The sequence below is a fragment of the Quercus suber genome, unplaced genomic scaffold, assembly GCF_002906115.3.
Source record: "Quercus suber isolate HL8 unplaced genomic scaffold, Cork oak 2.0 scaffold_15, whole genome shotgun sequence".
Taxonomy (NCBI): domain Eukaryota; kingdom Viridiplantae; phylum Streptophyta; class Magnoliopsida; order Fagales; family Fagaceae; genus Quercus; species Quercus suber.
In genome coordinates this window covers 1,774,698-1,789,879 of record NW_027069480.1, presented here as the reverse complement: position 1 = coordinate 1,789,879, position 15,182 = coordinate 1,774,698, and the positions used below count along the sequence as shown (strand labels likewise).

The window sequence follows — 15,182 nt, the reverse complement described above, 5'->3', positions numbered from 1 at the left end:
TTTGTAATTTAGCATTCCTTCAATATGGGAGATACTAGTAATGCTGATACAAATTAGGGTGCCTATATGTATTGACATTAACTCAATTAGTTTTACATCCATGGCAATTCTGCCTATAGTTATCAAAAAAAAAAAAAAAAGTAATCATCATGTTATGACCAATAAAATAAGACAATGTTAGTTAAACGCGTATGTTACCGTGACATGCCATGTTCTAAAATATGCACAACATTTCTCACACCTTTTTTTTTTTTTTAATAACCAAATAAAAGCCGTAATCCTCAAAGGGATCCTTTAGTGTTTAATAAAACTTAGTTTTATGCATCAAAACAAATACTTTCAAGTTTATAGCCAATGAAAAGAAATACAATATAATAATGGGTTTATTTACACAGGAAAAACAAAAATAACAAAATTGACTTGTCAATGTGAATTTGAGAAAGATGACTGTCAACTAGAAATTCAAACTTACTGATTTTTGATGTCTGCCCCGTTAAGCAAAACTAAGCTCTCCCCAAAATCAGCAGTGTAAATCACATCTCTAGTCTGCGGAATTCCAAGATTTTCCTCATTTAAACTCTCAGAATCAAATGAGATGATGTGGACCCCCGAATGGCTAGTTTGCTCAATCAAAAGTTCACCATTGACAGAGCAGCCAATTAAATTTGCATTTATTTCCATTGTTACGCTTTTTTTGGTCCACAACTCAGACACACCATACTCCTTCATCACCCAAATGTCGCATACATCATTTTCGCCAATTACTTCATCAGTGAAAACAATCAAAGCCAACGATCCCTTGAACACAGCAAGAAATTCAGAACAACCAGATACATAGTTTTGAGGCGGCATTATCCCACGGACTCTCCCATCATCAACATCAAAGGACAAAATAAATTCCTAATTATTGTCATATGCCATAGAGTGGAGAGCTCCATTAAAAAATAAACATGGCGATGAACATATATAATGAATAGATGACCCATTTAAAAACTCCAACGATATTTCATACTTTTTCCATGAATTTGTACTCAAAGTGTAAACCTGCGCCTCGGCCCCTCCACTTGCAAAACAAACAAGCCTGAGAATCTTGAAATCATTGTTTTGATGAGCAAATCCAAAAGTGATCCTAGAAACAGAATGGCAGTCAGGAAATTGAGTAGGAACCATCTTAAACATTTTAATACCTGGGTTCCACAAATATAGACTTTGATCAGCTAAGTTCTTCTCAGAATTATTAGTGAGACAAAACAAGCCATTACAGAAGGCAACAATGTTGGTACCACCAAGAACATAGGGGATTTCAAAGCTAGAAACCTCAGTCAAAGAGTGGTCAGTGTTGTAAACAACGGCATGCACCTCAGTCGGAGTGTGGTCAGTGTTGTAAACAACTGTATGCAATTCTTCCTCAATGTCGGGTGATGAAAGATGCGGTGGATATAGAAGATAGCCATTGTGAGTAATGTTGTTGTTATTGGATAGTGATATAGCTTGGTTGAGATGTGTGGCGATGAATTTAGGTTCGGTGATTGTGGAGTCAAAAAGACTTAGAAACGCACGGATTAAGGTTTTCACTGGCATCCGACTCAGGATGTCGTACACAATGTCGTTCAGGAGACATTGTTGTTTTCCAATTACCGAACTCGAGCGAATTGCAGATTTGGGTTTTCTGTGTTAAGGGTTTTCTTTACTTCTACTTCTCTGTAACAAAACAAAGCTTCAAGCCTATTGCACCTTGCTCTATTGAGAGAGAGGATTTTCAATTGGGGTTTGGTGAGGAGTAGAGAAAAAGAGAAGATATTTTTAGTATTTATTATGGCTTTTTAGAATTTCAATTTTAGTTTATTGTCACGTTAGCATAAACTAATTTTTTTTTTATTTTGGTCATTAAATAAGTCATCAATTTTTATGCAAAAGATAACAGTAGAGACTAAATTGATATGATACTAAAAGGTTAAAGACCAAAATGACATAATTGAAAGGTTAGGAATCAAATTGAAATATAGAGTATAGGATAAGGACCAAATATTTAGTTTACCTATATATATATATATATGAATACGCGCGTGCTTAGAGGCTCTTTTATATTTAAAGGTTAATAATTTGCATCTATTATAATTTAGAATTTTTTTTTTCAAAGGATAAACTTTAGAGATAAGTCCTAATTATAATTTTAGGAATTCTCTTTTTAAATTAAAAATGAAAATTTTTATTTGACATTTCTAAGTGAAGTCACCCTTCATTAATGAGAAAATTTTTGAACCACATAAAAGTTCAGTTGAAAAAGACGAATAATCTTTTATAATTTACATAAATAATAATTTGGAATTATTACATTTTTCAATCATAAAAAAACCTAGGGGTATAATGAGTGTTATGCGTTTATAGGTCACACCCCAATTTTTTTTTTTTTTTTTTTTTTTTTTAATGATTAGAAAATGTAGTAATCCAAAATTAAATTGATGCAAATGATTAACTTTTATCCAAAAAAATAGAAGAGTCTCTGAGCATGCGCATACACGCGTACTCAAAGGCTAGTATTTCGTAATTATCATTCGTTTTTGGCAATTTTGTTAATGTAGTAACCAATGTTTTAATGATTGGAAGATGATGCTATAATTTAGTATTAACCTTTAGGGGGAGGAAAAAAAGATCCCCTGAGTAAATCTTATAAATTTACATAAATTGAAAATGTATAATGAAATTGTAATTATAAAACTATTTATAAATTACATGTGAAAATATTTACAAAATCTATTATGAAGAGGTTGATAGGTAAATGTAGAAACTTGAAATATTTACATCAGGTAAAATTGTAAAATAATTCACCACATTAGAAACATGGAATAGGTCATCTTATTAAAATAATTCACTACATTAGTTTTTGATGACGCACGAAAATCAGTAGGTTGAAATACTCCGAGCTATAGTAATGGCTGTAAGTCTTGAAAAGAAATAAAGAACTGTCAAAAATGACCGGTGTGACCTAGCCAAGGACCCTCCGACAATTAAGTCAGTTTTCTCTCTAGAACATAAGGATGGAAAATAGTGAATAGTAAGGACTTACCTTGAGTGAATGAGATTTGCTCTTTTTATAAAGAGTTAGAAGTTGTCTACTTATTTGGATCCACCATCATCGTGGATGATTTGGGCGGTTAATGGAGAAAATGGGTATGTTGAGCGAAATCTGAGGAGTCTCTTCCACGTATTAAGAGCAATGTGTTGTGGTCTAATTATGTGGAACTTTTGGAGAATTCTTCGTATGATTTACCAACTATAATCCGGTCATCCATGCATCTAGTCGTCCATGGAGGACTTCCCTCAAACTGAACCATCTTGTTATTAACGGACGGGTACTATTCATGCATACTATCATTCCTAGACTCCTTTCTTGCTAAAGCTCTTTGGACGTGGTCAGGTCATGACGAGACAACCAAGGACGGGTGAACCTTAATTAATCCCTATCAGCTACCCCCCCTCGTCCTTGTGTTGTCCATGTTATTGTTGCTTATGATGATGACTTCTTCTTTATTTATTTATTTTTTATTTATAATATTGGTTTGACCTGGGCTTTGCTCCTAATGTTGACACATGGTGCAATCTTAAGGCTTACTTGTTGCGTCGTTTCGTTCTTCAAGAGAAGCGCCACGTGGCTCCTTTTGGTTGGTTGCGTCGTTTCGGTAACCAAGTTTGTCACCTATAAATAGTGGAATTCCTTTCTTACCCCCTTACATTTTTCATATTTTCTCCTTTGACCTCTATCATCCAGCGCCTCGTCTAGGAGTTTTCTTCCATTCTTAGTCATTGTTGTTTAGAGCTAGATATCCTCTTCTTCTCGTCTTTAGGTTTTTCTTTAGTTTTTCAGAATGTCTAAATCATAGTATCTTTGTCTAGTAATAGTGATGATAGGGAGATAGACGAGTACCATGATAGTAGCCTTAGTGTTAGTGGTACTGACAGTAGTAGTAATAGTAGTATAGTGGAGGAAACACCACAGATAAGAAATACATGTCTGGGGTTCCTGGAGTTCCTTTAGAGGTCTTCCAAGAGGAGGTTAGGACAAGGGTGGCCTCTGGATCACTTGCTGGAACATCCACTAGTGTGCCTTTGTCTGCCTCTTCAAGTGAAGATAAGACTATGTATTATTGTGCAGTAGGTATCTCTTCCAATACGGATGAGAAAAAACTTAACTCCCTCAGAAGTTGGTACCAGATCCCTGACAACCTTACCCTCGTTTGGTCGTCCGTGGTGAATGGTGCAGTTATCCTCATTTTGGGGTAGGTATATATAAGGCTTACCTTCTAGGGGGCTTAGGTTGCCTTTTAATGCCTTTGCTAGGGAAATACTCCATAGATTAGGTATAGGCATTAACCAACTTAACCCAATGCATGGAGGCTTATTGTCTCTATGCAAGTTTTGTGGAGGGAAATATTTGATGGGAACCGTCCTTTCACTGTGGATGAGTTCCTATACTGTTACGAACCCTTAAAAATCAATCAATCCCTAGGTTTCTATCGATTTTCAGCTTGGGGTTCAGACTATAGATTGGTTAAGTCCTTCCTTACATCTGATAGGAAATGGAAGACGGAGTTCTTCTTCGTCTCTGGGTTCTGGGCAGGAAACCTTATTAAGGTAGGCAGGGACCCATTTCCTCCATATGCTGGTGAAATGAGGAATCTTCATCCAGGGAGTATGTCCATTTTCACTACTTATTTCATTTCTTTTCTTGTGCCTATCTAACCATTTTAAAAAAAAATTTATTATACAGCTGTAAGACGACCTTCCCTGAATAGATTCTATCTTGAATGCGTCTAGCAGGCATGTTTATTTACAGATAGAGGTTTCTATTCTTTGGTTATCCTTTGTCCTCTTGCTACCTGGAGCTTGGGACTTGAGCCAACTAAGGAAGCATTTGCCCACAAGCTTACCACATGTAGACGTAAGTTGCTTACTTTTTCTTGATTGTCCACCTCATCCAATCCTTAGTACATTTTTATTTTTGCAGGAATGGCAACTATGAAGGAAAACAAAGGGAAGTGCTTGGCTGATGAAGACATCACTCAAGAAGAGGAAGTCCACACTCAACCTTGTCCATCCACGGGGGAAAAAAGGAAGACTTTATCCAAGATGGTGGATATGGGGAGTCTTCCTAGTTGTCTAGGCCACAAAAAGGCTAAGCATGGGTCATCCAAATCTGGGGTCGTCAAGCCCGACTTTGTTGTCCCTCCTGCCCCTACTAAACAGCCATTTGTATAGATTCTTGACTTGGACTCATCCAATCCTCCTAAAACCACCTCGTCCAAACCTCCAAGTGGTGCCTTTATGACTCTTCTCAAGAGTGAAGGCCTTGCTTGGGAAAGGTTCCAACAAGCTGTATTTGATGAGGATGTTGCTATATGCTATGACATGTCTGTAAAGGAATTTGAACGTTCTACAGTTCATGATCTCTTCAAGGTATTTTTCTTCATCTTGAATCATACATAAATTAATATGCTTGCCCACTTATCTCACATCCAATTCTTTTTATACAGGTTATGACAAAGCTTATGGCAGCGTCCAGACAAGCTTACGAGTTGAACCATGAAAGGGTTAGGCTGGAGGCGAAGGTTTGTGAAGTGGAGAGAAAGTCCAGTCGTTGAGCTAAAGTGAGGGCCAAGCTTGAGGACGAGGTGAAGGAGTTAAAGAACCTCATCGAAGAGCTAAAAGTAGATGCTGTCGAGAAGGAGACTCGTCTTAATCATTTGCAAAAAGAAGCGATGAGCTCTACACCCTTCTTGGAGAGACCAAAGGAGAAGCTATTAGGGAGTTCAAGGCATCCAGCGAATTCATTGACCTCTTGGACATGAACTACACTGCGGGGTTTGAAGACTTCCATATGGTCGCGAATAAGCATTTCCTTAAGGTGGATTTCAACCCTATTAAGCTTCACATTGCTGCTGAGAGCTCTCTTCTCTAGATGAGCTTTGAAGACATTAATGTTGAAGACGACACTTCTACCTAGCTTGCCAACGACGACCCAAAGCCAGGAGATAATTCCACCAGTGGTTTATGAAAAAATATTGTGATCGCCTTATTTACTTCCCATTTTTTTAAAAAAAAGTGGTCTACTGTTTTAGACTATTTTAAGTTTCTACAAGTACATTAATATGTCCATATTTTAGGACGAGTATTTATACAATTGGCTTTTTTGGGCTTGATATATTAAAGGGTTTTTGGACGATGGTCGTCTACCCTTTTTATTTATGAACATGCTTTCTTCCATATTTAAATTACTTAGTCTTATCTTTATTGCCAATTTTAATTCCAAGTGTTCTTCGTCCATTGTTAGTGTAACACCCAAACCCAATTTTATAATTAAACTATGTGTTTTAATGGTTAATTATTATTTTAAGCCATGTTCTTCCTATAATTAATATAAGAGTATTTAATAAGCATATTATCTTATAATACCTTTGAATAGGAATTGTAAAGATTATAAATAATTTAATGGCTAATTGTATTATGAATATATACTAAGTATGTACAAAACTATATTAAGTGGTTAAGTTATGATATATATATATATATATATATATATAGTTGTAGGTGTTTTAATTAAGCATGATGCATGAGATAGTATAGTAGAAATTCCACCCACCCATGCAACCAATGGAAATTCAACACACATAATGCCAAAGTTTCATGCACGATGACAAACTTTAAGACCAAAACTTGGCCATGCAATCATCAAGTTCCACCTAATCTCTTCTTTGACCATTCAAGGTAACTAGAATTTCCAAGCTCTCTCCCTCTCTATTCCTACGGTTCCAAGAAACAAAATCAGAAAAGTCTCATCTCACTTTTCTCTCTTTCTCTTAAGGAAAGAGCTAGGAAGCTCTCTTAAGTCCTCTCTCAAGTCCACCGGTTCACACACACCAAAAGGAAGACAAAAGCTCCACCTCATTCTTCTTACTACTCACTCAAAGAAAATTAGAAGACTCAAAAAACTCTCTGTTAGGTTCTAAGGTCTTAGGATTTTATGTATTTAGAACTCTAATTTGTAATGTTGGCAAACCATGATCAAAACAATGTATTTAGTCTTGTTTAGGCTTGCTCAAAGTTGGTTTATTATTGTAAAGTTGGAATCGAGTGGCTGCAGAAGTACTTGGGACTTTCGGCCTGGCTCGATCGATCGAAGAATAGACTCGATCGATCGAAAATCGCACAGGTTGATTATTCTGCAGAATTTCCAACTCAGCCCTACTTCATTAAACGTTTAGGGTTTTATGTTTTTACCCTAGGTATATAAACTAAACCCTAGCCACGTTTTTTAGGGTTGCACCAGTTGTATTGTTGCTCATACATTGCTGTTTTGTGTAAATCTCTTGTGAGATCTAGAGGAGCTTTCCTTTACACAAAGCTTAAGGTTTTCAAGTTAGAGATAGTATCAATAGCTTGATGATCAACTTGGTTGCTGCCATTGAAGCTTAAAGAATATCAAGCGTGGGTGCTTGTAGCTGATTGGAGAATCCAAGAAAGAAGGAGTCCGTGGATTCGGAGCTTGCACGTGGTCGTGTCAGTAAGTTCTACTGGTGGGTAGCATTAGGAAATCAAGCGGGGAGCTTGTAGTCCTTCTGTATGAACTTCGATTCTTTTGCATAGTGGATTCAGGTTTACCTTGAGGATAGCTAGGTCAAATCCTCCCCAGGTTTTTACCGTGTGATTTCCTGGGTGATCATATCATTGTGTCTTTTATTATTCCGCTGCTTAATTATTTTGATATGATTATTTGATTGCTTTAACCTAGAATTACATAATTTGACTAAGTAACAACTTGGCTAATTAATCTAGGCTAACCAATCTGGTTGTGTTTTAAGGGGTCTAAAACCGTTCACTCTCTTAAGCTCTCTCCCTCTCACACCTACGGTCCAGCAGCAAGGAAAAAGATTTCTTCCAATTCTCCTCAAGCTTTTACTCCCAATTTAAAGCTAGAGTGATTCTAGCTCAATCTCTCCATGAACCTATGTCTAGGGTAAGGGGAAAATCTAATTCTTTTAGTCTATTATTCATTTTAAACTTAAGTGATGATTTTATGATTTTGTATGTGGGCGTGTTGGTGATTTGTTGAAGGTATATTAGGGTTTTTACTAATTAATGGTTGTATAAGATTAAGGAAGTAAGAAAAAGTTAGGATGAGTATTGTTGATGTTCCTGCTGGGATTTTTATTGTATTTAATTTTGCTATAAAATGGTTAAATGACTATATATAAGTGTTTTCTAATATGTCTAATGAGTGTATAAAAATTCCCATATGAAAATACCATTGTTTGGAAATTGTTGTGAATTTTATAAGAAAATGTTTCAAAACTGCCTCTGTGACAGATTCTGTGTTTATGCATGGTAAATTATGTATTAAATTGTATACAATAAATTTGGATGCTAGGATTATTTTCTATGAAATCTAAGACATATATGGTTGTTATGGAATTGGTCTCACAGCATTTGGATGAACATAAAAATAATGGTTTAATTTGAAAGTTGCATGAAATTCTGTCAGGACAGATTTGAGTATGCTGTATTTTATGATTTTTAGTAAATTATTATTTTATTCTTTGACTCCGAAATTTTTATGGTTTATACTGGACATACAGGGGAGTAGTTATGTAAAATTTCGTGACAATTGGATGTGTGTGGATAGCCTGTTTGTATTTTAAAAATGGAGCATATTCTGCTGAAATGAGCAGTGAACAACATATGCTACACCTGACTTTGAGGATTTAATTCTAAAGTTTGGGAGAATGATTTGAGCTATAATTTATTATGCTCATCATTTGGTATGTCTGGATCATAACTAAATTTTGTATAACTTGGTTCAAGGTATAGTACTCAAAGGAGGGGTTCTAAACCATTCGACGGTTGTATTTATGAAGCTGTTTTGTTGCACATGTTGTATGTTTCCTTAAGAGTGTATATGGTTCCTCTGTTTTCAGGTAAGGGATAAGTTATATGAGCATTTGGTAAGTCATGAGGTTATTTTAAAGTATATTATGCATTAAAATGTTTTTGATTAGAGATATGGCATGTAAGCATTATCAAACAAAGAAATGTTCGTGAGCTTTTGAAACCTTATGCTTATGATTTAAGCATATTGATGCTATTACTAATTCCACGAACATGATAAAGAAAAGAATGGAGATGCTATTATTATGAAATATTATGCAAAATGAAAAATCGAAAATGTGTTGAAAACACAAGAGCTGTTTAGACCCCCCAATTAAAATTACGCCTTGATAGATTTTACACAACTTTTATACAAAGTGCGGAATAGTGTAAAAGCGAGCGGATGAACAAGTAAGCTACTCTAATCCATAAACTAAGCAACACAGCAGTATAATGGAATTAAACAAGAGTAGGGAAGAAGGATGCAAACACAGAAAACACGGAGACGTGTTCTCGAAGAGGAAACCAAAGAACTCAGTGAAAAACCTCTCTGCCACCCTCCAAACGGAAATCGATCCACTAGACAATCAGTTGGGATACATGGGTTAGCAAGAGACCTTCCAAGCCTAAGCTACCCGATGTACCTAAGCCCTCCAAACTCTTACTCTAACAAGGCTTCTCAGAACCGTGTCTTATTTAGCACCCCGGATCCCGCAACAAGCTCCATGTTGCATCTGCCATTCCAGGCTTCTTCCAATGCTTCCCAGTAGCACTAAAACGTCACTCAACACACTCAAAGGGTGAGGTAAGTGTTTGGGCTATCAACCTCTCAATAGTATGGAAATGGAGAGGGAAGGGTTAAGGAGATACCACAAGCAAGTGTATAGAGAAAGGTGGGGATGACAATCTCTAATTCCCAATGTGTTTGGCTAGGGTTTTCTCTCTGAAGCATTTCTCAACATTTGTGGGTAATGAGGGTATATATAGAATAGGTGAAAAATATGTGAGTCAGTCAGTACAGGCTAGCAGAACAGCTTGTCTTGCGAGTGTCTCGCGGGAAGGCCTTACCCGCGAGATACTCGCGAGAGACAGTTGTCTCCACCTGGCCTGACTCTTCGCATTCCAGCACATGCAGGGCACATGCATCACTTCGCGGGAAGCTAGGTCGCGACATACCCGCGAGAATCCTTCAGCCTCTAAATGCATGAGTCTTCACACACTCTCTATCACACAACCCTTACAACAAATCCCACAACAAATATAGGGTATAAACGATTGATAATAATTACAATCAAATTTGGCACGAAATAAAAGCCAACAAAGTACATAGTTGTAAATAACAACTTTACAATCTCCCTCTTTGGCTATTCTGTGACAAAACCCTAAAACAGACTCTAGACTTAAACGTGAGTTTGGGAATAAAGGCAAAAACTCACTCACACCTAATTCTAGATTCTGATAAGCTCTTGAAACATATGAACAAGTAACTCCTGAAACATAACAACAAAATAATATCATTGTTTGCAGAAAACTTGAAAAGCATATGGAGCAATAATAGCATGATCAAGCAAAAATGAAATAGAAACACCAGATTATGGCAAGATTAAACAAGTAATCACTATACACAAGCAATTACTATGCTCATTCACTCAAGGAATGAACATCCGGATATGCACGATGATAAGCTCATTTGAAGAGTATCATTTGCAAATCTAACACTCAACCAATGCTAAATACACAAAGTATTTGCATCTAGGAATAATCCTACTAGGGCACAAGAGTGTTCATCACTCAACCAATGCATAGAACGTATATGCATCTAAGAACAATCCTACACGGGCACAAGAGTGATGTACTGAAGTAAAACGTATGACATTAAACTTCAATAACATAAGCATAAAGGCTGCATAAACAATGTACTGCATATGCATGGCACAAACCATAAAAGCCTACAAAACATGCAATGAAACAAACTCTTAAAGCTTACAAAAGCAACATGGGTACATGCAAAGTATGCTACAAAGCATAGAGAATATCACAAAAGAAACATCTGAAATAATACTTAAATAAAAACATAGTATCAAAGTTTTGAAAAACCAATAACCAATGTTACTAAGTTTCTAGACTATGCTCCCCCTAACGCTGTGCAAGCTCTTCTCCAGCTCCCCCTCAAAATTTTCTCCCCCTTTTTGACCGGAATGGCCAAAGGGTTAGAACTGATCTGACTCTGAATCTGTGCTTTGCTCCATAGATAAGTCTTGTATTTGGGAGGAGAGCGCGGTGATCTGTCCTTGAAGGTATGCAAACTGGTCCGCGGTGTACCGCACATGGGAGTCAAGCACTGTAGACATCTGATCCATTTTAGCAAGCAACTGATCAAGTTTGCTTAAGCCTTGGGGTGGAGCCGAAGATGATGGCTGTATAGAGGGCTCTGGAGTTGAGGTGAACCTATCAATCTCCTCCTCTGTATCTTCACCTTTATCTTGCTGAACCCGTCGTGGTGGTGGTATGGTATGCACACCAGTCTTAGAACCCTTGATGTGTGCAGTGCTCCTAGTTAGTGTATGACCACCAATGGGGTAGTCCCTCTGAACAACTATGAGGCCACTGGATAGCTTGAGCTTTGCCTTGGCAATTAATCCCATGATCAAGGAAGGGAACGGCATCACAGTCTGTGAATTCTGCTTTGTGATGCTCTTCTTTAGGACATGCATGATATGACCACAAATGTCAATCTCCTTATGTGTAAAGAGATCATACATGAATCTTGTTCTCGGAGCAGATAGAGTGATGAGATTGTTGACCGGATACAGATTGTGAATCATCACATAGCTTAGTGTCCTCATTTCTAGAGAGAAATTGATGGTGTTCATGGATGATTTCTTTGGTTCATCACCAAGGAGTGTAATCATCTCAGCAGTAGAACCCAATCTTTCCTTATATGCAACTGTGATTGGCTGAGATGGAGGACGAGTTTCCAAAAAGTCTTGGATGATCTCTCTTGTAATCACAAACTCCTTGTGTCTTACCCAGCACTCAATACAGTCTCCGTTGACAGTGGCATTAGAGAAGAACTCCCTGATAATCTCTGAATATACCACTCTAGTCGGGTTTAGTAGCTTGGTCCAAGTTCTATCTTTTAACACTTCAGGGATGAAAGTGCCCTCAAGAGTCTCTAACTGGACTACTCGTTCCATGATGATCGTCTTGTCCTTGTAGCAGTCATTGTACTTTATATCAGCTTCTATTGACTTGAAATGATCAGAATTAGTTCGGGCTCGCTTTGAGGTCGATTTCTTCTTAGCTGCATGCTTGGTGGGAGACATCTGCACAATTTCACAAAGCAGAAAAGAAAAGGTGCACAAACACAAACCAGAACACAAAACTTGATTAGATTCAAGTTAGTTCCCAAAACAGAGTTGAACTAACTGAAAGATAGAGCATGGTTGACTCTTAATAGCATGCTTAAAAACACAAACCTATAAGGCATAAACACAATGCATAAAAACTAAGAGACTGTGCATGTGTGTGCACATGTGTGCATGTGCTGATGAGTGTGTGCGGCATGGGATGCATGAGGGTGCCTAAGTGTGCCTAGTTGTGTGCCAAGAGTATGCAACATGAGTAAAGTGAAAGAAATACGGGTTCAATGACCAAACCAAGTAAAATAAGGTCAAACAAGTGAAAGTCCATGGATTGAAATCACTTGATTCCAATTTGGCACAAAAATGTCACTTGGACATTTTGACAAACACCTAGCATGCACAAATGCAAATATAACATGAATAATGCATGAACATGGGAAAATCTACCCTCAATACATAATAAAATGCCACAAGGGGCCAACACAAATGCATAAACAACAAATGGGACACAACCCAATCAAAATATTTGAGAAATAATCACCCAATTTAGAAAACTAACCCAAAGTTTCGAAAATCCCCAATTATCAAAACCCTAACAAAAATTCTGCATAATCTAAGCAAAAACTTAAAAAGAATTGATTATCAAACATACCTTGAAGAAGAAAATGCAGAAAAAAATGCTTGGATTGAAGGGGTTTGAATGGAATAGTGATTTGGGTTGAAAAGGTTCGAGAGAGGTTGAGTGAGGGAAGTTTTTGTGTTTTGAAAAACTGTCACATCAGCAATATAAAAACTGAAAACATGCATTTTTCACGGGTTAGGGAGTGGCGAAATAGTGGCGAGACAGTCGCGTGAAGGGCCACTGAAGCACAAAAAATTTCGTGAGAAGCATTAGGTCGCGAAACAGTCACGAGACAGTCGCGGTAACTTCTGTCTGAAATTGGAAAAATCCAATTTTTAGCCAAACAGCATTTCGCGAGAAGCTGTTGGTCGCGAGACAGTCGCGAAAGTTTCTGTGTGACAGGAGAGAAAAAAATTTCCCTCAACCCCTTTTCGCGAGAAGCTCTAAGTCGCGAGCTTCTCGCGAAACAACCCCTGAACCAGATTTTGAAGGAAAAACACAAAAATGCATTTTGAACAAAAACAAAAGACATGAAAGTATAAAATCACTTTCAAAAACAAATAAAACACTTAAAAATCTTTTGAGTTTGATCAACCAGTTCATGAGCATACACATCACATTTGAACAAGTACAATCACACAAATGAGATAAGCATTGATTGAATCAAAGACTTGTGTGTTGTGTGTGAGTATTTAAAGTGGAATAGTCTATAGACCAGAGTGAAGCTTCAATGATCAATTCAATCGAGTCATACACAACTGATACGAAATCCAGTGGACTATCTCCATTATAGAAATGAGTATATATGACCTCCCACACATTGAATACAAAACTAAGAAGCTTTTTATTTGGCTTCTGTTTAAAGCATAACAATTGGTCCAATTTATTTTGTTTGGACAAAAACATCTCATTTTGAGGTTGGTGCATGAAATTTATGATATTTCAACATTAATGATTAGCCTTTGGCTTTTTGAGCACCATAAAAAGAACCATTAAGAAGAGTCGCTTTCCCTTTTTCCTAGTCGAATACTAGTGTGTGCGATAGGCTTTTGCAGCTCGATATCTCTTTTTATTTGGAGATTTACATTTGGTGAGCTCTTTTTGCAAAAACATAAAAATAAAGTGGGAAGAGATATAGACACAAGTCTATGCAAGTATCAATACCAACAAGACTATTGACCAATCATTCATGACAAGCTTGAAGATCTATTTACAACAGTCACATATAATGTTCAAGATTTCTTCCACATAGAAAAGAGTGCATACATAACAAGCCAAGATCGTAAATGCACTATGCCATAAGTACGAAGGTACTAGGCCAAATTCACATGTGACATACACACAACAAGTGATCAAACTTTTGAGATTTTTCGATTTTTATGGGTTTTTGAATTTTTTGAACACCCCCAAAACAGATCAAGACAAGTAAGATCAACAAAAACAACTGGTACAAACCAACCGGATAAAATAACAACAGTAAAAAGAAAGCAATGCATGAAAAGATGCAACAGCAAATGTCTCTAAACATTGAAAGAATTTTTGCATGGACATGTTATAATGCTTATGCATGAGTACCCCTCTTCACCCACACGTCACGTGCGTTTGGGGTGATATCCTTAACGGATTGGGTACGAGAATTTGGACTGTCAAACCTTCTGGTGAAACTCTCCAAGCAAGTGGTGAAGGCATCGATCATTTTCATCACGTCCATCATACCGGGATCACGATTTTGACTTCTCGGTTGCTTACCACGCCAAGACCTCATGTCGTTTCTCCTTCCTCGTGATCGAGGTGTGCTTGTATTGTTATCTGATCTCAGCTTTTGACAGTTGGGTCTGGTATGTCCTTGCAGTCCGCAGTAATGACACACATAATCCGTTCTAGGACCCCGTTGTGATCTTGGGAGAGATCTTCCTCTGGTTTCATGTTTAACCACAGATTGATTTCGAGGCTTATTCACCATTCGTTGCTCAGCCATATTCTTCTTCTTTATGTCCTCAACTTTCTCAAGAATGGGCTCTTCTACAACCGTCTCGTTTGCCTTCATAAACTTTACTTCTTTGGTGACTTTGACTAATGAGCAACTTCCTCCGGTGTATCCCAACCCGGACTTGTCTGAAGAAAGTTTTTGAGATGAGATAACATCATCTAACTTCTGAGAGGAGACTCTCTCTATCTTAGCATGAGTTTGCACAACCTTTTGCTCAAGAAACCTCACCTTCGTATAGGCTTTAAACAGCTCGCCATTTAGTGTCTCAATTTCACACTTGGCCTCT

General features: G+C 37.3%; 1 protein-coding gene across 1 annotated transcript; it reads right to left on the bottom strand.

The window, feature by feature from the left end:
- Positions 1–468: 468 nt before the first annotated feature.
- Positions 469–1,581, bottom strand: LOC136071255 (uncharacterized). Its single transcript, XM_065782305.1, has 2 exons — positions 1,045–1,581; positions 469–900 (listed from the first exon to the last, which is right to left on the bottom strand). The coding sequence occupies exons 1-2, from the start codon at positions 1,579–1,581 to the stop codon at positions 469–471; spliced, it is 969 nt and encodes a 322-aa protein (XP_065638377.1).
- Positions 1,582–15,182: the final 13,601 nt, after the last annotated feature.

Excerpts from the sequence above, each read along its gene's own strand:
- LOC136071255 (XM_065782305.1), bottom strand. The coding sequence starts at position 1,581 with ATGCCAGTGAAAACCTTAATCCGTGCGTTTCTAAGTCTTTTTGACTCC. Across the intron at positions 901-1,044 it reads GTGGAGGGGCCGAGGCGCAG|GAATTTATTTTGTCCTTTGA; the intron begins GTTTACACTTTG and ends GACAATAATTAG.